The sequence below is a fragment of the Artibeus jamaicensis genome, unplaced genomic scaffold, assembly GCF_021234435.1.
Source record: "Artibeus jamaicensis isolate MK-2021 breed Jamaican fruit bat unplaced genomic scaffold, CSHL_Jam_final contig_1998, whole genome shotgun sequence".
NCBI classification, from domain to species: Eukaryota; Metazoa; Chordata; class Mammalia; order Chiroptera; family Phyllostomidae; genus Artibeus; species Artibeus jamaicensis.
In genome coordinates this window covers 10,310,786-10,335,364 of record NW_026521407.1, presented here as the reverse complement: position 1 = coordinate 10,335,364, position 24,579 = coordinate 10,310,786, and the positions used below count along the sequence as shown (strand labels likewise).

General features: G+C 43.2%; 1 protein-coding gene across 1 annotated transcript; it reads left to right on the top strand.

Moving 5' to 3' along the window:
• On the top strand, positions 1 to 24,579 carry DUSP14 (dual specificity phosphatase 14). The gene is made up of 3 exons (XM_037163602.2): positions 1 to 163; positions 21,329 to 21,415; positions 23,302 to 24,579. Exon 3 carries the CDS (start codon positions 23,394 to 23,396, stop codon positions 23,988 to 23,990), a length of 597 nt encoding a protein of 198 aa, XP_037019497.1. The 5' UTR covers positions 1 to 163; positions 21,329 to 21,415; positions 23,302 to 23,393; the 3' UTR covers positions 23,991 to 24,579.

Genomic DNA, 24,579 nt, shown 5'->3' with positions numbered 1-24,579 from the left:
GCCTCCACCCCGGGTGAGGGCGGTGGAGCGCAGGGAGCGTGCGCAGGGCCCGCCCTGGGGGCGCGGGCGGAGGTGAGAAGGAGGGGTGAGCGCAGCGGCCAGTCCGCAGAAGCCGGGAGCCGCGCTGGAGGACGGAGCGTCAGCTGCGATCTCAGCGGAACCGGTACGTGACCCGCGGCCCAGGGGGAGGGCAGCGGGCAGGAGGATGATACTTGGCGCCGATGCGGCTCCAGAGCACTGGTGGTACCCGGTGGCCAGGGCCCCGCGCGACCCTCATCTTTGGAAACTTTGTGCCGGCGCCCCCACCTGCTCCCAGGGGTTCTCGCATCCTCTGGGTGGCGGGGAGAGGAGAAGCCCGGGACCCTCCGCTGCGCCCCCTCCTCAGCACGCAGTCCCCGCCTCCCTGGCTCTCCTCGCACACCCCCTGCTGCTCTCCTTATTCAACCCGGACCCGTTCCGTGCCGACCCTCGGGCTCTGGCGCGAGCATTCCCGTCTGCCTCCTCCGCCCCCCACCCCTCTGCTCTGCGGGCCCGCCACGGCCTCTACCTCCTCACCCTGCCAACGGCATTCGCCCGCTCTGAGCCACAGCAGCCAACGGCGGCCTTTTGCATCTACCAGAGGTTTCTGCATTGATAGAAGCAACTTGACTTTCAGCAATGCCAAGTATTCAACTTGAGTATTTTTCTCTGCAGTGATAGATTGGTGTGCACAGTGCTAACGTGTCTTATTTTTTCTAAGTATCCTTGCTTCAAAGCGAAGTTGAGTTGTTTGTATGTGAGAATTGCGTGCTGTAGCTGCCTTAAGTGGATTGTATAACAATAGTATTTTATTTAGGTGGATGTTGCCAATGGTACCAGTCAGTGTTATGGTAACTGAGCATCCCAGAGGCTAGGGAAATGACTTACAAATGCAATTCTCCTGAGTAGGGATTTATGAAAAACAAAACAAAACAAAACAAAAAACAACCTTGTACTTTTTATGCAGCAGGACCTCAAGGCATTTAGCAGGTATTAACTAGTTTCTGTTCATTGTAATTTTATGAGCTAGGTAGGTAGAGAGCTGTACCATCCCGCTTTACAGATGTAAAATCGGAGGAAAAGAGCCAAGACTGGATTCTGTACTAACCTTAAAGGAATATGGACCAAGAGATTTAACCCAGAGTTTCTGGAATTTCTAGGTCATAAGGCCACTGGAGTATAGTGTAACATTGGAACATCCTGCTTGAGGTTGTGCAGATCAGTCAAAAATCAGAGTCAGGGGCCAGCCTTCAGCTCCATGCTAGGGGACTGAGCTCTGTCACAAAGTGAAGTGACACTGGACAGGTCACAGCTGCTCTAGGTGTTTCCTCCTCTTTAAGGCGAGGGGAACAAAGGTGCTGTTTCCTTTGCAAAGTTGCGTGCTTCTGACCTGAGCTGTATTTGGTGATTGTTACTTGTTGTGGACTCATAAAAGCCCCCATTTTTGAGTTTGCTTTAAAAACTGCAGGACTGAGGCACCCCCAGAATGAATAGCTACCTCTCTTCACCAGAGACACCTGAGAACTCATGGCAGGGAGCACCTGAGACAGGGACCCTATCCTGGGTGAGGGAAGAGGGTGGCGGGGTGGGAAGGTAGGAAGAAGCCCTGCACAGGCGGCTTGACACATGGGCACTATTCCTGCCTCCAGCTCTGACTCATCTTCTGACGCTTGGGGGAGGAGAGATAGTTGCTTGATATTTTTGGCTTTCCCCCATAAAAGGGGAGATGGTTTCCTTCATTCCAAATCTTTTTAACGTCATTGTTGAACGTGTCTATTTTGCATTCTCATCTGAAATCTTTCATAGTGGTTGAATGCAGGTATGATTTCTATAATATCCTTTCATAGAATGGCATAAATGTATATATTTATATCATAAAAACTGGCCAGGTGAATACCTTCAGGAAATCCTTTAAAACTTTAGCATAAAAACTAGCATTTTTAAGTAATGGTCTTTAGGAAGGTATCTGGGTTTGGTGGATTCCTTTGTAATTGGAACTTTATTTTAAGGCAAAGTGGATTAAAATGCTTTTCCTAATTATCACAAGAAATACTTTTAATCATTCTTTCTGTAAAACATTAAAACTTTACAGAAGGTTAAAGCCTTTTGAGCATCTTTTCCCAAAGCACCTTCTGTGTGTATGTTTATCGGTTTGTATCATTTAAATTCTAAGCATTTTCATAAATGTCTTTGCACAAAGTGATTTTTTAATCAAAATTATTATAAAATTAACTGATCCTATTCATAGAGATTTGATTTCTGTCTAGAACAGGTAGCATGCACTTTAATTACAACTTGGTCGTAAAGTTTTGTTAATTTTGATCACTTTCTCTGGACAGTGGCAAACAACCTCTTCTTAACCAACTTCAAAGCAGTTAAATCATTTAGATCTGGGCATTCCTCTCAGTTGCAGATGAAACTTTACCTTGAGAAAAAAAGAAATCTAGGGCTACTGTGTATTCATCTTTCTTTGCTTATAAGGAGGTATAAAAGGGAATGGAAGGCAGGGAGAGTTGCTAAAGCAACAGTGCCTGGGTATAAACTTACAGAGTGAACATCGAAGGTGGCAGCTTTAGTTATTTATGAAAGCTTCACCGGGCTGAAGACAAAGAAGGGGAAGTGTTAATGTGGGCACAGTTTGGAGCAGTAATTTCAGATGGATGAGTTAAAACAAAATTCACATCAAGAGTTTGTGGGTTTAATTGTTAGATAGTTATTGAGGACTTTTGCCATGCCAGAGGTACTTGGGTGACTGCTGGGGTAGAAGGCAGAAAGGTCCCTGGCCTCATGAAGCTGACAGACTGATAGAAACATTCAGAGAGGGAGTGCTCTTTCCCAAGATTCGCTAGAATTGTAATGGTTCCGAATCCCTGGACATCAACATTGTAGTTACTTAACCTTTTTAAAAATTCTGAATTGTAGCACACAGAAAAGGGTATAAAACGTAAATGCATAACTTAATTATTTTACATAAAACACGATCTAACTGCCTTGCAGGTCAAGAAGTGCCCTCATCCCACTCTTTCCCAGTGACAGCCTCCCTCGCCACAGTGGTAACCCAGCCGGTGACTAGCCTCGTTTTGTGGAAAGCATTTCCTTTTTTTCCCCCTCTAGATTTAGACCCTAAATATAGATCTCTGAGCAGTGCAGTTTCATTTTGCCTTTTTTTTTTTTTTTACCTTTGTGCAAATGGGATCACAGTAGGAATTCTTTTTGTTATTATTGCTTAGTTTTTATTTCACAAATTTAACTCTGTGATCTACTTAGATTTGGAAGGGGTAAGGAAAATATGGAAGCCAATGAACTATAGTATTCTTTTAAATCCTTTTTAAAATCAGTACTGTGTGTGTGTAGCTACACAAAGACACAGTTTTTTGTGTAAATTTTTGTAGCATTTTTAAGATTCATCCATGTTTCCTGTGACTAGAATTAGTTTAATATATGTGTATATATGCATATATAGATATATATACATATACATACATTGTTTTGTTTTTAAATTCTTTTAGCATATATTTTTAAGATTTCATTCATGTTGTTACCTGTGACTATAATTACCGTATTTTGGATCATAAGGCGTGCCTAGGTTTTAGAGGAGGAAAATAGGAAAAAAATTTTTTGAACCAAAAAATGTAAAATATTTAATAACATAAATAACATAATATTTCACCAATGTAAATGTAAACAACTCAACAGCAGCATTAACAACCATTATTCCTCCTAAATGGGGGGTGGGTGGGGAGTGCGTCTTACAGTCCGAAAAAAAAATAGAGTAGTTCATTTTTGTATGGACATACTGCAAGTTATCTATTCATTATTGATGGACATCGGGGTTGTTTTCTGGTCTGGTGCTGGGTCCCAGGTGTGTGTCTATCCAACTTTACTTGTTGATGCCTATTTTCTGAAGTGGTTATACCAATTTACATTCCTCCAGTGGTGTCAGCCTTGAATTTATAATCCACTGTATTTGCTGTTTAACCACAATATGTCTGAATATTTCTTTTGTGTGTGTGTGTGTGTTTCTTTCTCTTTTTAATAGATTTATTTATTTTTAGGGAGAGGGGAAGGGAGAGAAACATAGATGTGAAAGAGAAACATCAGTTGGCTGACTCACACACATACCCAACTGGGGACCTGGCCTACAACTCATGCATGTGCCCTGACTGGAAATTGAACTGGCGATCTTAGGTTTTGCAGGCTAGCACTCAACCCACTGAGCTGTACCAGCCAGGGCTGTATTTATCTTTTAGAGATTGTATTTATTTTTTAGAGAGAGGGGAAGGGAGGGAGAAACAGAGGGAGAGAAACATGGATGTGTAAGAGAAACATTGATCGGTTGTCTTTTGCATGCTCCCAACTGGGGACTTGGCCTGAAACCCAGGCATGTGCCCCGACTTGTGGTCAACTAGTGACCTTTTGGTTTCCAGACTGGTGCTTAACCCACTGAGCCATACTAGCCAGGGTTTTTGTTTTTGTTTTTATTTTTTGCATTTACTAATTTGAGGGAGGGAAAAGGAGAGAGGGGAGAGAGAATAAATTGGTTATTCCACTTATTCACATATTTATTGCTTCTCTTGCATGTGCCCTGACCAGGGATTGAACCTGCAGCTTGGCATTTTAAGATGGCTCTTGTGGCTCAGCAGATTGAGCCCCAGTCGGTGAATCAAAGGGTTGCTGGTTCGATTCCCAATCAGGGCACATTCCTGGGTTGCTGGCCAGGTCCCCAGTAAGGGGTGCATAAGAGACAACCACACACTGATATTTCTCTCCCTCCCTTCCCTGCTCTAAAACTAATAAAATCTTGAAGGAAAAAAAAAAGATGACACCAGCCAACTGACCTACCTGGCCAGGGTCTAGCTATTTCTTGAAATGAATGAATACATATCACCTATGCGACTGATCCCTGGCCCTCATGTATCATTGCATTTACACATATGTATGTTTAATTGTGTGGTTTGGACTAACATACCACCCAAAGGACAGAGATGGTTTTTCCACTCTGTTTAGTTGACAAACACCCAATAGAACTCTTCCATTGATCTTTTTTTTAAAAAAACAGATATATAGAGAAATTTGAATATGCAAAATGAAGTATTAAAAATAAAAATTCCAGTACCTAGAAGTCTTTTAAAGATTTTGGGTGAATCCTATCTCTAGGGCTAGTGGATAGCCTGACTGGTGCCCAGCCCAGAATGTGCAAGCCGGCATTGCTGGCCTCAGTGTGTGACACGTGTAGGAACCCAGGCCAGTTCTTGCTAAAGCGACCCTGAGGACAGGGACTCACATGCTGTGGACATGGGCAGATCCCCTAAGAGACGCCACGCACAGACCGTGGTTCATTTTTCCTTTGCAATTCCAAAGGAGTTTCTTTGCTACTGGAATAAATGACTCTTAAAATCTTTAACATATACTTTTCTCTAAATCTTTCTTAGTATGAGACAGAAGAGGTAGTTTAGAACTACCTCTTCTGATGTAGAAAATTCCTGTTTTCTGAGTATGCAGTAGCCTGCTTAACTTTCATTGCCTGTGCTTGGTGTTGCTAGTTAGATTTAAAGACAGGGGTGTGAGTTGGGAGGTGGTGAGTGAAAGAGAGGATATGGAGATGTGGGGAGGTCACGGTAGGACAGTTATTAAATTATTAAATTCAGGTATTTGTTGAGTGTCTACTGTGCCTGCTATCTGCCAACAGTCTGTTTCTATCCTTAGAGCAGAAAGTTCTACAATTCTGTAGGTTTAGGTACTTTTTCTTAGCTGAAGGGATGTTGGAAGAACAGTAGTTCAAAGAATGTGAGATTTAAAAAAATTGTTTTAAAGATTTTTAAAATTTATTTTATGTTTTTAATCTTATTTTATTTTGTTTTTAGAGGGCAAGGGAAGGAGAAAGGGGAAGGGAAGGAGAGAGGGAGAGAAACACCAATGTATGGTTGCTTCTCGCATGCCCCCTGCTAGGGACCTGGCCTGCAACCCAGATATGTGCCCTGACAGGGAATCGAACCTGTGACCCTTTGGTTCCCAGGCTGACCTTTAATCCACTGAGTTACACAAGCCAGGGCACTAGCCATTTGTCGTAGTTAATTTTCTTCTATTCCAAATAATTTTTATTTTTAGAAACTGCAATGACTTAGAAAATTACAAACAACAAATGAACCAACACTATTACCGTTCAAAATTGGTGATACTTTAATCACTCTTTTATTTTTAAAAAAAAAGCACTATAAAGTTAAGGCTTCCTTGGGTCCATTCTCTCTATTCTCCACTGAGACAACCATCCCTATGAATTTGGTAGGTTTCCTTCCAACCTACTTAACTTAGATACAGTCGTGCCTGTATCTAAGTATCTAAGTCGTGCCGCATAACGACACCTTGGTCAGTGATGGACCGCATGCTTACTCTAGGATGGTGGTCCCATGCGTTTATACAGAGCTAAGAAAGTCCTACCCACTAGTGAGGTCCTAGGCATTCTAACTAAAGTCACAGTGCCATGCACTGCTCATGCATCGGTGTAAACAGACCTGTGCTGCTTGTCATAAACGTATAGCACATACAGTCATGTGCAGTACGTAATACTTGATAACAAGTGACTATGTTACTTGTTTATGTATCTAGTATACTATACTTTTTATTGTTATTTTAGAGTGTACTCTTTCTGCTTATTTAAAAAAGAGTGCTATAAAACAGTGTGCCCTGTTAGGCTGGCAGCCCTCTCATGTGTTTCATGTTTATTATGTCTTTTGATTGCATTATTTCCTCTTATGCTTGATCTGATCTTGTGTTGTTTTGTTCATCATGGTCCCTAAGTATACAGAATCCACTGCTAATTTTGCCTTTATGAGGTTATATTGAGTGATTGACTTGGAAGCAAAATTAAAAGTGACTAAGGACTACGAGGGTGGAAAATACAGCTCACTGGTCAGGCGTGTCTCATTCCACCATGGCTACTACCATCTTAAAGAACAGGAACAAAGAGATGGAAACTCTTAAAGGATCTGCTTCATTGAAGGCAGTGAAACTAACTGGTATTCACCAATGGCCTAGGTCAGAGATAGGTAAACTTCTAATGACCTGGATTGAAAACCAGACACAGAAGCACGTTCCTTTCAGCATCCTTATGGTAACTGCCAAAGGAAGAAGGTTGGTTTTTTTCCCCCAATATTGAAAGAAAAGGCCGAAGCCAACGATAATGTTGAATTAACTGCTAGCCTTGGGTGGCTTAAACAACTCAAGAATTATTAATTATATAATATGAAAGTGAGGGGTGAAGTCTATATGAGTGCTGATATGAAGACAGCTAAAGAACTTTGGAAACTCTAGATAAGCTGATTGTGGAGGAAAATTACTTGCCAGAGTAAATATTCGTCATGAATTTAAACCTTCCTATTCTGGAAACAGATACTTGAAAGGACTTTCACCCATAAAAAGGCCAAGTCAACGCCAGTTTTCAAGACAGGATAACAGTCTTGCTTGGGGCCAGTGTTTTAGGCCACAAATTGAAACCCTCTGTGACCTGGCACAGTGAGAACCTAGGGGCTTTCAGGCTTACCAGTAAGCACACATAGCCAGTGCACGGCAGGAGCAGTAAGAAATCATGGGTGACTCAGCCCCTCTTCCAGCGTGCTCTCCAGAATTGCTGTGCTAGCGAAATGGAGAAGCATTGTTTGAGAATAACAATACCTTTCAAGATTCTGCTAATTGTTGATAAAGGTCCCTTGCTGTTGACATCCTTCTTTTATTGGTGATTTTCATCTCACTATTAAAGTGGTGTTTGCCCCTCCAGACACTGCCTCTTTGATCCAACAAGTGGAACAAGGAGTTACAGCAGCCTGTGAGGTCTACAGTGCGAGGAGGAACTTTGCCCAGGCTATTGTTGCCACTGAGGGAAACACAGAAGAGACTGATGCAATTCTGGAATAATTACATCATCAGTGGCTGCATCAAGAATCTTGTTTGAGCTTGGGGTGATGTCACCAAAGAGTATGTAAATGGCACCTGGAAGAAGACACTCAAGAAGTTTGGTCGTTGGTGACTTCAAAGGATTTACCGAGGGTGGGGAGGCTACAGACATCAACGAGGCTGTAGTTGAAATGACAAACGCTTTAACCTGAGTGAGGATGAGGATGACATTGAGGAGTTCTTAGGGGTGGTTCCTGAAGAATCGACTAATGAGGAGTTGTTGGAACTGGAACAGGGATACATAGCTGAAGATGAGGTGGGAGAAAAGGAACCTCCGAGAGAAGAAAAGGAAGAATCCCTAAGAAAATTCACAGTAAACTGTTTAACCAAAGCTTTTTCAGACTTCAGGAAATTCTGAAAAAGTTTGAAAATGCGGGCTCCCCGACACCAAAGCGTTTTTATTAGGAGGGAGGAATGTTCATGGCATCTGCTTAGAAGCAAATGTATGATCAAACCACCACGGACATAGTACTGAAAAGAGCGACATGTTCTCAAAAGAGCCTCAGGCAGGTCCTTCAGCAGTTACTCCAGAAGAAGGCATTGTGATCACAGGAGATGCCAGTTCCATGCATGTTCTTCTCCCTGAAGTCCTTCCAGTGGGATGAGATGTGGAGATGGAGGACAGTGAAATTGGTGATCCTGACCCTCTGTAGGCTAGTGTGTGTGTGTGTGTGTGTGTTAGGTATTAACAAAAAAGTCTAAAAAGTAAGAAATATATATGTAAAATAAATTTTAAAATAGAAAAAAACCTTACAGAATAAGGTTTTTACAGTATAAAGAAAGAATATTTTTGTATAGCCGTACAATGTGTTTGTGTTTTAGGCTGTTAGTACAAAAGAGTCAAAGTTTTTTACAAATAAAAAAGCTTCAGTAAGCTAAAAATGTATTGTTGTTGAAAACTGTAATAAGCTTGGTGTAGCCTAAGTGTGTAGCATTTCTAAGTCTGCAGGAGTGTAGACTTTCACAGTAAGTGCCTTAAATAAGTGCACCTTTTTTCAAAATATACTTTTAAAGGATTTTATTTTTAGAGAGAGGAAGGGAGAGAGAAAGAGGGGGAGAGAAACATCGACGTGTGAGAGATACACTGATCGGTTGCCTTTTGCACACTGCTAACTGGGGACCTGGCCCACAACCCAGGCGTGTGCCCTGACTGGGAATCAAACCAGCAACCTTCTGGATTGCAGGTCGGCACTCAACCCACTGAGCTACAGTCGCCAGGGCTATTTTTCTTTTAAAGATTTTATTTATTTTTAGAGATGAAGGGAACAAGAGAGGGAGAGAAATATCAATGTATGGTTGCCTCTCATGAGTCCCCTTCTGGGAACTGGCCTGCAACCCAGGCATGTGCCCTGACTGGGAATCGAACTGCGATCGTGTGGTTTACATGCCCGTGCTCAATCCACTGAGCTACACCAGCCAGGGCCCAGGGCTATTTTTTAAATCTTTTATACTATAGCTTTGCCTTTTCTATGTTTAGGTATGTTTAGCTATATAAACACCATTGTGTTATAGTTGACTACAATACTCAGTACCGTAGCAGGCTGTATAGCACTATAACCTAGGAGCAGTAGGCTACATCATTTAGCCTAGATATGTAGTGGGCTATACCATCTCTTAGGTAGTTGAATCTTTCCTGTGCTGTAGTCTTCTCAGACATACTCAGTTGCCCTCCAAATGCAACAGGCCTGCTGTCCCTCAGCATGGAAAGGTTATGTAGCTTCATGAGGGTTCCCTCCTTCCAGCTAATGCAAGAGACTTACCAGATTATCTTATTCTGTTCAGAAACTCTACTGGATAATTATAGATGCCTTTTATTAATAAAGAAAAGTGGGACATTCATTATCAGTACTTTATGATAAGTTAATTTGGTATAAAATCACCAAAAATGTTGAATTGGGCTAGGGGTATGCTAACGAAGTTCTTACAGGGAAGAAAGTTGAGCCTCACTGCTTGAGTTTTAGGAATTTTGATTCATCCAGTGAGACATTAAAGGATAATGTGATCAGGTAGTGATCAGCTTCTCACTGTTGAACTGTTAGGCCTGTGAACTGTATTCTAATGTATAAAATCTTTTTTGTCTTTCTTAAAGTAATAATGAGCTTTGAAGGACTGAGATCTTATTTATGAAAAAAAATATGCATTTTCTGAGATTTCATGGTCTTGCTTTTCAGAGGACAGTAGTGACTTTGGCAATTTTGAGGCACACTTAAACCTGCCTACCTACTTTGGGTATAAACTGCTGACATTTCTTAAAGTACTTTGCATCTAGATGTCCTGACCTATAGTAATTATTAGTTCACTATTTAACCAGAAGTCTATGATTCTATTTAGTTTTTAGCACTTGCTCCTTGATAATTTTTAAGTATTATTTATATAGGCTGTGGCACAAACTGGCTTCCAATGATTACCAAACAAGTTTAAATGTGATTCTGGAATTTTGCAGGCATTTTCTTAGTTTAGGTTTATCAGATTTTTCACACCCAAAGACCATCTCATACCACGGAGGAGTTTTTAGATTAATATTCAGATTGTAGCTAAAGCATAATCAGGCTGACCTTGTAACTCCTGAAGTTCTTTCTCTTTGCAGTTTCCGTGGTCTGTCCCAGTGAAGTACACATTTTGGAAGTCTCCAGGTCACTTGATCTGCCATGGTTAGGTTGTATGACTAATCAGCAAACAGACAACTCATGGAGAGGGTTCCGGTCCCAGTGGGGTTACTGTGTTCTGTGTAGTCTGGGAAAGCCTCGTATCCTCCCTTTACCTCTGATTCCTCGTCTGGGAACCATGACAGCAAATGATACTGATCTGTGAGAGGCTGAGCATGCTTGTGTGCTTTAAATAAAACAGGTGCTTGAGTTTGCTCCTGCAACTACAGTGGGACAGACTGGGGAAGATTAATGAGAGCACTGCCTCTCACACTTTAATGTCTATACTGATCACCTGTGGAATCTGATTCCACAGCTCTAGGATGGGGCCTAAGATTCTGCGTTTCTACCAACCTCCAAGTTGACACTGCTGGGTCTTGGATCACACTTTTTGAGTAGTAACTGTAGTAGAAAAGAGCTTGTGTTTTCCATCTAGAATCTAAAAAGAAGGGGGGTCTTGAAAGGCAAGGATGGCAGCATGTTCTAAATGGATTGGTGAGAAAACACAATGTATAATTGTAATCTATAAGACACCTCCCCAAGTAAAGGCAGTCTATTCAATAAATAGTGTTGAGAAAATTGGACAGATGTGTGCAAGTAAAAGAAAAAAAAAAGAAAGTAGACCAACTTATACCATGCACAACAGTAAACTCAGCATTTATCAAAGACTTAAAAGTAAGACTCAAAACCATAAAAATCCTAGAATAAAACATAGGCAGTACAATATTGGACATTTCTTGTAGCATTTTTTAAAATATATCTCCTTGGGCAAGGGAAACTAAAAAAAAATAAACAAATGAGACTACATAAAACTAAAAAGTTTTGCATGGCAGAGGAAACCATCAGCAAAATGAAGACCACCCACAGAATGGGAAATCACATTCACAAATGATACATCTGATAAGGGGTTAATGTCTGAAGTTTACAAGGAACTTGTACAACTCAACACTGGAAAACCGAAACAATCCAGTTAAAAAATAGGCAAAGGATCTGAATAGACACTTCTCCAAGTGGACATACAGAAGGCTAATAGACATATGAAAAGATGCTCAATGTCACTCATCATCAGAGAAATGCAAATTAAAACCAGTGAGATATCATCTCACATCACAATGGCTACCAGTGAATCAGCCTCAGAAGATGGAGGCGTAGGTAGATACACTATGGCTCCTTGCACAACCAAAAGAACAACAAATTTAAAAACAAAAAACAGAACTGACTGAAAATCGAACTGTATGGTAGTCAGACAACCAAGGAGTTAAAGAAAAAACATTCATCCAGACCTGCAGGATGGGCGGAGACCGGCAGTGGGCAGAGAGGGCTCACAGCAAGGTAGTGGCTGGAGGACCCTGTGGGCCAGGCGGCAGCTGGTGGACTCAGCGAGGCAGTGGATTGCAGAGCAGGGGTCCCACATTCGTGTGTGGACAAACCAGAGGAACAACTGGGGAGCGAGACAGACCACACGTCCCAGGGTTCCAGTGGGGAAATAAAGCCTCAAACTTCTGATTGAAAACACCTGTGGGGGTTGAGGCGGCAGTGTGAGGAACTCCCAGCCTCACAGGAGAGTTTGTTGGAGAGACCCACGGGGTCCTAGAACGTACACAAACCCACCCACCTGGGAATCAGCGCCAGAAGGGCCCAATTTGATTGTGGGTAGTGGGGGAAGTGACTTAAAACCAGCAGAGAGTGGAGCAAGTGGCATTGCTCCCTCTTGGACCCCTTGCTCAAGTACAGTATCACAACGCAGTGACGTGAGTTTTCCTGCCCTGGCGAACACTTGAGGCTCTACCCCTTATACGTAATAGGCCCTACGAGATAAAAATGGCCCAAATGAAAGAACATATCAAAGCTCCAGAAAAAAATACAACTAAGAGATGAAGAGATTGCCAACCTATCAGATGCAGAGTTCAAAACAGTGGTAATCAGAATGCTCACAGAATTGGTTCAGTTTGGTGGCAAATTAGAGGAAAAAATGAAGGCTATGCTAAGTGAAATACAGGAAAATGTACAGGGGACCAACAGTGACGGGAAGGAAACCGGGACTCAACTCAATGGTTTGTACCAGAAGGAAGAAATAAACATTTAACCAGAACAAAATGAAGAAACAAGAATTCAAAAAAAATGAGGAGGCTCAGGAGCTTCCAGGACATCTTTAAATGTTCCAACATCCAAATCATAGGGGTGCCAGGAGAAGAGGAAGAGTAAGAAATTGAAAACTTATTTGAAAACATAATGAAGGAGAACTTCCCCAATCTGGCAAAGGACTTCTAGGAAGTCCAGGAAGCTCAGAGTCCCAAAGAAGTAGGATCCAAGGAAGAACACACCAAGGCATATTATAATTACATTATCCAAGATTAAAGATAAGGAGAGAATCTTAAAAGTAGCAAAAGAAAATGAGAGAGTTACCTACAAAGCAGTGCCCATAAGACTGTCAGCTGATTTCTCAAAAGAGACCTTGTAGGCAAGAAGGGGCTGGAAAGAAGTATTCCAAGTCATGAAAAGAAAGGATCTACATCCAAGATTGCTCTATCCAGCAAAGCTTTCATTTAGAATGGAAGGACATGTAAAGTGCTTCTCAGATAAGGTCAAGTTCAAGGAGTTCATCATCACCAAGCCCTTATTATATGGAATGTTAAAGGAACTTATCTAAGAAAAAAAGGTCAAAATATGAACTGTAAAAGAATAGCAAACTCACAGTTATTAACAACTGAACCTAAAAAAACCCTAAAACCAAAAACAAATTAAGCAAACATCTAAAACAGGAACAGAATCACAGAAATGGAGATCACATGGAGGGTTATCAGTGGGGGAGTGGAAGAGGGAGGGAGGGGGAAAAGGTGCAGAGAATAAGTAGCATAAATGGTAGGTAGAAAACAGACAGCAAGGGGGGGTTAAGAATAGTATAGGAAATGTAGAAGCCAAAGAACTTATATGTATGACCTATGGACATGAATTAAAGGGGGGGAATGCAGGTGGGAGGGGGTGTGCAGGGTAGAGGGAAATAAAGGGGGGAAGATGGGCTAATCAGTAAAATATATTTTAAAAATAAATCAACATCAAGTGCTGGTGAGGATGTGGAGAAAAGGGAACCCTTGTTCACTGTTGGTGGGAATGCAGATTGGTGCAGTCACTGTGGAAAACTATAGAATTTCCTAAAATAAATTTTAAATGGAACTGCCTTATGACCCAATGATTCCACTCCTGGGAATATATCCAAAGAAAACCGAAACACTAATTCGAAAGAATATATGCACTCCTATGTTCATTGCAGCATTATTTATAATAGCCAAGATCTGGAAGCAGCCCAAGTGCTGGTAAGTAGATAAAGAAGGTGTGGTACGTTTACTCAGCGGTGTACTACTGTGCTGTAAAAAGAAGGAAATCTTACCTTTTGTGACCACATCGATGGCCCTGGAGTATTATGAGAAGTGGAATAAGTAAGAGAAAGACAAATACCATATGATTTTAGTTAAATGTGGAATCTAACGAACAAAATAGGCAAAACAGATTCAGATAAGAAACAGACTGACAGCAGTCAGAGGTGAGCGGGTTTGGGGAGCTTGGGAAAAAAAGGTGAACTTTGGCCTTAAGCAGAAAGAAAAATATTTAAAACCTCATTAAGACACAGACAACACTATGGTGATGACCAGAGGGAAAAGGGACTAGGGGAGGTCAAAGGTGAAGTGGGGATAAATGGCGAGGGAAGGAAACTTGACTTTGGAAGGTGAACACATAATATAATATACAGATGATATATTATAGAATTGTACACCTGAAACCTATATGATTTTATTAACCAATGTCATCCCAATAAATTCAATAATTTTTCTAAATGCACCTTCCTGCCTGGGCCTGTGGCTCAGCTGCCCCATAACCAATATAGTAACCCAACATATGACTTATATTTTTAATGTTCTGTCAGAAAGCATTTTTCCCTTAATGAAAGATTGCCACACTGTGATTTTTATTTGTAAGATTATATTGACTTTTTTCCCCAGTAGGATATATTTCTGATATAATAATGAAAATAATGAGGAAACTAATATTTATTTATGGCAGTGTAGGCTAAAAGGCTTCTTTCTGTGTTACAAAAGGTGACTTTAAGGTTTTTAAAGAACTAGATAAACATTTACTTTTATGGAGAAAATGTGATTATATAGGCTTTTCAAATATAAAAAATAAACAGTGTAGGCCTCCAATGTCTACTGGGACCCTCTGAAATTCCTAAACCTAAAAATATTTTAGGCAGATCAGTTTATACAGTCATCTCCAGCACCATCGTGGCCATTTTCTGCTTATTCAGCATGGAGTGAAAAAGCAGTGGGGAGATTTCAGTTCTTCACCTGCTGATTCTGGGGGCTGTCATGGTTTTTAACAATGGGAAGTAGCCTCTGTGGCCCTGGGATGGATGCTCCAAATCAGGGTCCAGCACAAATAATGCCCCTTTTTTAAATTACAAAGTCATAAGCATGTAATTCTGTAACATAATGATATCACACCTAAGCACTCCATGTGGCATTTTAGGTGAAATGTTCAAATGAAAACTCTGAATCATCACACCCGTACTATTACCCTACCAACCACACTCGAGCAGGCGTTACCTCTGCCAGACCCTGTGGACTGTGACTCCCGGCAGCGATTCCGTGTCTGTTTGGGGTATGGACGCCAGTGCTGACATGAGGCTGGTGTCCGCATCCCGGGAGCTCCAGTGCAGGGAGCAGCCAGTTGTTAATAGCTTGTGCATTATGGAGATTACAGGCCCATTGGGCAGACATTAATTCTCCATTTTGTTTAGCACTTAGTGCTTTGATGCTTATTATTCAAAGAAACCAGCGTCATCTCTGATGAGACATTGCTTACAACTTGTAAAAGAAATACCTCTCTGGGGTTGGTTTAGGACAGCTCCTTTTTGTCTTTCACCCCACTCAACAACCCCTTCCCCTGGCCAAAAAAAGCATTTTTTACCTGAAGAAGTAAATGCAGCTGCCAGAGCGACGTGGAGGGCTGAGCTGAACACCATGGACAGCGCCGTGGACATCCCTCTGGTCACGCTTGTCCCAGAGACCAGTGCGTTGGGGTGGGACTGGTGTGCGTGCTCACAGCACCTCGCAGTGTTAGCTCTCAGATGTGGGTCAGTCTCTTACCCTCCTATCAGGTACCATTGTTTTGTCTTCTAGGGCTCATTGACTAAGTTGATTTTGACACACCTGCGGTATAATACCCATATTCTCTTTTATTCCTTATGATCAGAATCTGCTAATCTTAGAACCGAGCAAACTGAGGCTTCTTATTGTGCCTACTCTGCTCAGCGCCTTCTTCCTGCTGAGATCCTTCTGCTGTCTGGAGGGCTTTCTGTGTCCTTAGTTGTGTGCCTGCTTGTGGCAATATTTCCATATTCTGGGCAGCAGGAACAGCAATCTGGGGTTGGTTTAGGACAGCTAAGAGACTGGAACAGCAGTCTGGACTGTATTTTCTATTAGTGACATTTACGCATGTTCTTAGGCAGATCCAAGACCCCCTTCATGCATTGAGGGCACTGGTTGGAGGTGTCAGAGGTGCTGGAAGGCGGGAGATGAGGACACAGCCACCCCGCAGTCACACAGAGGAGCCCGGACACCTCGGATCTTTTCTTTGTTAGGTGCTTCTGTGTTGTAGGTTGAAATCATCTCACCCTTCCTGAGTCTTGCATTTTTTGATCTGTAAAAAGGGGCCTGGAATATTAGAGGAGTGAGTATCTGGTGACTGTGCTCTCTGGCAGAAGTTTTTCTAAACCTTGGAGCCAGCAGTGGCATTTTAAGCAGGTTTGTTGGCATGAGACTGACTAGCAGCAGCAGGGAGAGAGCATCACGTCTGTCTCACTTGGATTCCGCCCCGAGGACTCACAGTCTGTTTTCCTTTCCCCGTAGCACCCAGTACCCTATCGCTGCCCATCAAAGGAGCGTTAACAGAATACCAGGTTTCTGCCCACCCATTACTTACTTTGGTCCTTGATGAAGACTTTTCTGCTGAAAAGGCCAGTGAGCCTGGGACCTTTGCCTCAGGAGGGCAGGTGGCCTCTTAAACAGAATGATTAGTTGGGAGACAACAAGACTGAGTCCCTCTTAATTAGGCAGTAACTAAATAACCTGGTTAGAAATTTGATTAGCATCCTCCAGATTTTCCACATTGAGGAGGGAGTTATCACCAGCAGTTTGAGAGCCTAATTTTGTGTTTAGTACACGTGACTTTGCTTTTTAAACTACCAGGGTTCTGCCAAGGAAAGACTGGGAAGTGGCAAGTCACAGTGCTCAGCTGCAGGACAGGACGTTCCCATATAGACGTTCTGTCCATGTCCATTTCCATCTCACACCCACATCTGCACACCTTATGCAACCAGCTCCTCGTTCCTCCTCATAATGCGATTGCATCTCTGTACTTCTCCCTGTACCCTGTACCCTAAGTCATCAGGTGTGGCCCCAAAGAGGGGTGTAACCTTGGGTGAGGAGGCTCCCTCAGGACAAGAGCGGCTTCTGGGGAGAACTTGTGATCTCTCAGCACCAGTGCCCTGAGTGCCCCAGTTTTGAAGGACACTCTGGGTGGCGCCCCGCAGCATCCACCTCTGCGGTGGACTCGGAGTGTTCCTCTGACCAGCAGCGTCAGCATCACAGGGGCAGCGGCAGATCTCCAACTCCACTCTGGACCTGCTGCGTCAGAAACGGGCTGGGGGCCCCCCAGGGGTCCTGGTGCACACCCAAGTTTGAGAATCACTTCATTACAAAGCTGTCACTGTTTTTATTTTCTAGAGGGTTTTTTTTTTGAGGTATAAGTTGGCATGCAACATACTAGTTTCAGCTGTACGACATAATAATTTGATATTTGCAAATATATTGCAGAATGATCACCATGATACATGTGTCACCATACATAGATTTTTCTTGTGATAACTTTTAAGATTTACCCTTAGAAACTTTCAAATACATGCAATACAGTACTAACTATAGCCACCATGCTATACATTACATCCCTATGACTTATTTTGTGTAAGTCTTTATCTAAAATTTTGTGTCTTTTAACCTCCTTCACTCATTTAGTTTCTCCTCTGGCAAACACTAAGCCGTTCTCTGTATCTGTTAGCTTGGGTTGTTTTTGTTGTTGTTTTTAGGTTTTACATAGAACTGATACCGTACAGTGTTTGTCTTTCTCTTTCTGACTTATTTCACTTAGCACAATGCCCTAAAAATCAATCTCTGTTGCAAATGTCAATGCTTCCTTTTTCATAGCTAAATAATATTCCACATAGGTATGTATATGTGTATGTGTATATATAGTATATAACATATAGTTATTACAGTTGTGCAAACCAGCAGGAATTGCACAACTCTATGAGTGAGATGCAGGGCTTCTGGAGTCCCAGGCTTTCTTTTTGAGGGCTGTGCAGAGATTACTTGTTCACAGACTCATTTACTCTGAGTTCCAGTGTGGAAGAGACAGATCAAAGAGCACCAGGGACATATAGGGAGGAACTGAACAGACTGGCTTCAGGGCAAGGGCTGGAGGGGCAGAGGGCAGGGTAGATTTCTCTGGGGATGGAAGCCCTGTCAGGTGCTATCCCTCATACAGCTGTCCAGTGCAGACAGGTGCCAGTCTGCACCCTCCCTTAACCTGGCTAACACCATTTACCCAGCCCTGGTGATCCCCTGAGACCCTGCCCCATCCAGCTCACATGCCTGGCCCGAGGCACTTCCAGCAGCTTTCCCACACAGGTGGCCTGCCTTGACTTGCACTTTGAACTTCCCTAACATCTCTCAAACAAGCAGCGGCTGGCCTCAGCATTCCCTGTACCTCTTGGTAAGCAGTTCCAAGCCTGGCACAAGCAACAACTGATTTCAGCTTGCACTGTAATTCCCATTAGGTGGCACCAAGCCTGGCATAAGCTGTGGCCAGGGTTGACCTGGAATGGTACCTTCAGCTAAGCCGCAAACCCAACACAAGAGGCAGCTGGCCTCAGCTCAAGATTCAGTGCCCATCAAGGGTCCTAAGCCGAGCACTAGTGGCAACTAACCAGAGATCACTTTGGGTGCCCACACAACCCCTGCACAAATGGCAGCGGACCTTGGCCTGGAGCCTCCAGAAGTCTCCAGAACCAACACACTCACTTGGTGGCCAGCTTCAGGGCACACAAGAGCACCACCCAGACAGCTCCCCAAGGGACACACCCAGAGAGGGTGCACTCAGCAGGCAAAATTTAAAACTCTAATTTGAAAAGAGATATGCACCCCTGTGTTCATTGCAATATTATTTACAATAGCTAAGATACAGAAGCAACCTAAGTGTGCAAGAAGATATGGTAAATATGTACAACGGAATATTATTAAGCCATAAGAAGAAAGCTTTCCTTTTGCAACAACAGGGATGGACCTAGAAGATATTTTGCTAAGTGAAATAAGTCAGAGAAAGACAAATACCGTATGATTTCACTTACATGTGAAACCTAAAAAAACAAATGAACAATTAAAACAGAAATGAACTCATAGGTAGATTAAATTGATGGTCACCAGATGGGTTGGGAAGAGGTTGGGAAGGTGAAGTTGGGTTAAGAAGTACCAATTAATTGCCAGTTATAAAACCAGTCACAAGATGTTAAGTCCAGCATAGGAAATGTAGTCAGTAATATTGTAATAACTATGTATGGTGTCAGATGGGTACTGGACTTAGTAGGTTGATCCCTTCAAAGTTATATAAGCACCGAATCACTGTGATACACCTGAGGCTAATACAAAACTGTATGTCAGCTGTAATTGAGGGGGGAAAGTATGTAAATATGTACAGTCTTGTGGGACCACAAACGTAAGTCCCACTGGCCACTAGAGTTGGGCTAGATGTGTGCGGAAGCTGCAGCCAGCCTCTCAGACCAGAGCGCCAGGAGGAGCAAACAGGCTTCTTTCACAGAAAGGCAGGCTATGTCTGTGCAGTGCTCTGGGAGTGAAGCTGGCCAGGAATTGTTTGTTACAGTCCCGTGGGTGCCAGGAACCCAAGTCCTGCTGCCCACCAGAGCTCGGCAGCGGGGGGGGGGGGGGGAATGCCCCAGTCAGTAGCCACAGAAGCCAGGGCACGGGACACACACAGAAGCTCCTCTCCAGGAAATACCAGCGCTCGGAGTGCTGCGGGGGTGTGGGTGGGGTGAAGGTACTGCTTGCCCTCTGTGGTCTGGGAAGACTACAGTGGGCACTTACATGTGTGTTCGATTATAAGCCTACCCCACAGGCTGCACGCTATGGCTGTTTTTTAAGTGTTTTGAAGAAAACTACAGTGGAACCTCAGTTCTTGAACTTAATTTGTTCTGGAAAACTTCAAGTGATTTGTTTGAAATCTGAACCTCCTTTGTCTCCTGAGAGAAGCGTGAGTGATCATACAGGTATGAGCATGAAAGCACTGTCGGGTAGAGAATCGAGGCCCGAAGTTCATTAAACAACCGAGACATTTTTCCATGAACTTGGTCGAGAACCAAATTGTTCGAGAACTGAGGTTTGACTGTACTTTAATATTTAATGTTAAATACGCACACGTCCTATGCCCCTCCACTCCTAGGTATTTAAAATAAGAGAAAGGCAGGCCTATGTCCACACAAATGAATGTTTGCATCAGCTTTACTTGTGATAGCCTAAAGGGAACTCAGTTTCCTTCAGTAGGGGAATAAACTATGGTAGGTCTACCTATACAGTGGAATACTACTCAGCAATGAAAAGGAATGAACTATTGATATCTTCAACATGGATGGATGTCAAAATAATTACACTGAGTGAAAGTCAGACTGTCCCCTCCCAAACGCCACCCTATGTTGCATGATTTCATTATATAAAAATCTAGAAAAAGCAAGTTATAGTAACAGAAAACAGATCAGTGTTTGCTAGGGAACAGGGCTAGAGGGGGAGGGAGGGATGAATTATAAAGGAGAATGAGGAAATTTGGGGGGGGTGATAAATATATTATTTTGAGGTCATGGTGTCTCAAGAGTATACACGTCAAAACTCATCAAGTTGTATGCTTGGTGAAATTATGTATCAATAATGCCTCAAGAGAGCTGTACGAGATAATTACAATTTAAGTCGGATGGTTCCTGGGAAAGGCGGAGGGACAGGTGGGAGAGGAACACACTTTTAATGATGCTCATAGGTGAGCACAATATCGTTACACAGAGGAAGAAATGAGAGGGCCACCACAGAAAGGGAGAAACGGAATTTCCGATTGCCCCCTCAGCACCACTGCCTGTCGTGGGCATTCGTGGCTGCAGTGGCCCCTGCGGCACGGCTGTTCATGAAGTGGTCTTCCTGCACCTGGCTGAGCTCTGGCATCCAGCACACACAGTCCCACTGCTGGGCTGACTGAGGGCGCGTGGAAGAGGTGTCTGTCTTGTTCTGCATCTCTTGGTGGCCCGTAAACAGTGTTTTACATCCATCAGTATGTTGTGGTTTCTGAATCTCTTGCATTCCAGAATTTGTCTGTTATGGCCCAAACCATATATATATTTATCACACCACAGGCTGTGTCATTAATGAAAGCTGATATTTAGGTTGGTATTTCTGACTGCCTCATTCTTTAAAGGCACATGTAGATATACTTAACATGCTTTCTACTTCCCAGATATATTCTAGTCAAACCCAGTTAGTGAAAAACCCAGGAGGAATTCTTTTGAACTTCTTCATTGGCCACATGCTTCCTTCCTTGTGTTTCTGCAGGTCTGATTTACACCCACGGTGACCAGCACTCACTCAGGACTTTGTGGATCCAGACCCAGGGCTCCAGCGAACCCGGACCCCTCCCAAGTGAGTAGCCCAGAGTAACTCTGTCTGCAGAACTAGGGATGATGTCTCACTGAAATCACTTCAGGCATCCATCCCCACGTCACCCCGGTGGTGATAAGCACACTTCCCAGGGGACGCAGACTACAAAGCAGTCTGAGTTTGCAGGGAGAGGAATGATGTCTAAAATCTCAGGAAACCAATAATTTTATTTTCTGTTGTGACTTTTAATGCACACATCTGGAGTCATCTTGGAGCTTAGAATTGGCCGAGGAAGGTGAAGTTATTTAACCAAACCCAGGGTCAAGTTGGCTAAAATGATCATTAATTTAGACAAATGAATTTTTGAGACCATGGTCTTCAGATTGCCCAGGAGTATTTCCATGGAGATGCCACAGCACAGGTTACTCACATTTTAGTTGGGTTTCCAAAATGTTCACATGTCACAAATCTGATGGGAAGAGCTGTTTGTTTGTTTGTTTGTTTGTTTGAAGTAATAAAGGGCTAAAGTGACCCCATGTCCTGGCTTTTCTGTAACTGAGCCAGTTCAGTATCTTTTCAGTTTATAAAGGCAGTTCATTGACTACATTACTCAGTGTGGTATCACAAGATCTGTCTAGAATTAGGCACAGAGGTAGGCAACAGTGTATGAAAGAGCGTGGCGGTAGGATGGATCAGAATTTCTTTTTTTTAAAGATTTATTTATTTTTAGTGAGAGGGGAAGGGAGGAAGAGAGGAAAATATCAATATGTAGTTGCCTCTCCTGCGCCTCCTACTGGGGAACCTGGCTCACAACTTAGGCATGTGCCCTGACTGGGAATCAAACCAGAGACCCTTTGGTTCATAGGCCGGCACTCAATTCACTGAGCCACACCGGCCAGGGCCAGAATTTCTGATTTCTTCTGAATTACTGAGGAACGCCACTCTCTTCAGTAAGAGCAAGACCCTGTAAGATTCTTGTACGAGAACTAGCTGGGTATATTTCTTCTACTCTTCCTAAAATAGGATGCCTATTTCCATCTGATGCCTTTAAAACTTTTTATTTCCCCATTTTATTTATTTATATTTCAATAAGTTTAAATCCCTAGGGGCCCAGCATTACACAGATTCTGTGTCCAGCGGCCTCAGCAGGAAGGTCGCTTTGGCATTTACCACAAGCCATCCACTGTTTCCACGAGCACGCGTTCTCTCTCCCCAGGCGACTCTGGTTTTGTTCCGTTTACCCCCAGGAGTCACTGTGTTGTTCTTTGCTTTGTTGTACACATAAGCACATCTCTTGCCTAGACAAAATTCACTTTCATCTCGAGCATCAGCGCCTTCAATTTTAAGATGAGCTGTGTGCTCCCTCTGGTTCCAGAGACCCCGCTTAGAGCCTGCAAAAATGGCCTTGGATCACACCTTCCAGACATACTTGTCATCGCAGAAGTCATGTTCCCAGCGGGCCTCCACAGGCTCCAAGACAAAAAGGGAGGCGAGCAAATGCCCTTTTTTAAACAAAAACATTCAAAAATAAAAACAGAGTGCTATGTATTTTAATTTTTTTCAATTGATTTTAGAGAGGGAGGGAAAGAGAGAAGCATCAGTTTGTTCCACTTATGTGTGCATTCATTGATTCATGCACGTGCCCTGACCAGGGACTGAATCCACAACCCTGGTGTATCGGGATGACAGTCTAACCAACTGAGCTACCTGGCTGAGGCCCGGATGGCTGAGTTTCACATTGATTTTACCTACTGGTGTCTTAGGCTACTTTTTCTAACTGATAATCCATAGATGATTTGTCTATATCCTTGAAAGAACATTATAGTAACGATTCCTAATCCTTTTACCTGCCCATTGCACAGTACTTGCAGAAGGCTGTGGTGACTCAGTAGCATAGGAAGTACTGACAGATAACCTGTATTTTGCAGGAAGGAGATCGTAATTTCGGATTCCCTGGTGGAGGAAAACAAAACACTCTGGTCTTGCTTCCAATGATGCAAGTGTGATTGTCGGCGTCTTCATGGGCTCCAGAGGTCACAGCACGCTGCCGCGGACTCTCATGGCCCCTCGGATGATTTCTGAGGGAGACATAGGAGGCATTGCTCAGATCACCTCCTCTCTCTTCCTGGGCAGAGGCAGCGTGGCCTCCAACCGGCATCTCCTCCAGGCTCGTGGCATCACCTGCATTGTTAATGCTACCATTGAGATCCCCAATTTCAACTGGCCCCAATTTGAATATGTTAAAGTGCCTCTGGCTGACATGCCTCATGCCCCCATCGGACTGTACTTTGACACCGTGGCCGACAAGATCCACAGTGTGAGCAGGAAGCATGGGGCCACCCTGGTGCACTGTGCGGCAGGGGTGAGCCGCTCGGCCACCCTCTGCATTGCGTACCTGATGAAATTCCATAGTGTGTGCCTGCTGGAGGCATACAACTGGGTGAAAGCCCGGAGGCCTGTCATCAGGCCCAACGTAGGCTTTTGGAGGCAGCTGATAGACTACGAGCGCCAGCTCTTCGGGAAGTCGACGGTTAAAATGGTACAGACACCTTATGGCATAGTTCCAGACGTTTATGAGAAAGAGTCCCGACACCTGATGCCTTACTGGGGGATTTAATGCCACCAAAGTCTGCATCAGCAGCCCCTTGGGCAGGACCAGCATCTGCTACACACCGTTTGCTCCCCTCTTCACCTTTCTCTTCAAATGGTTGACTTTCGGTTCTCCCTGAAGTGTTTTTTACACTGGGTGTTCGTTTATTTTCATGGGTATGGAGGAGGGGGGAACGTAAGGGGAATGCGTACACTGCTAGTAACATTTTTAAAACTAACATTTTGGAATAGTGTTTATGAAAATCTTTAACTGGCTTTTACTTTTTAATAATTTGAACAGTTTAATGAACTGTTTGGTTCCCCTCCATTTTGAATCCCATGCCTTCTGGCATCACAACAGGTGCAGGAGGAGCTCAGTGCAAAAATCACCTTGGGTCCTGGTTAACCCTCTAGAGACGAGCTCTGCCTACGGCTGCTGACCACCCAAGTGCTTAGAGAAGATGGATACCAGCTTCCGTCTCTGTTGGATTAGCCCTACTCTTTTCTTCCCCTTTATTATTTAGTAACTTTGTAAGTCAAAAAAAAACCCAAACAAAACAAACCAGACTAACAATTATTTAGCTGTTAAGTAATTATAATGAAATCTGCTGCAAACA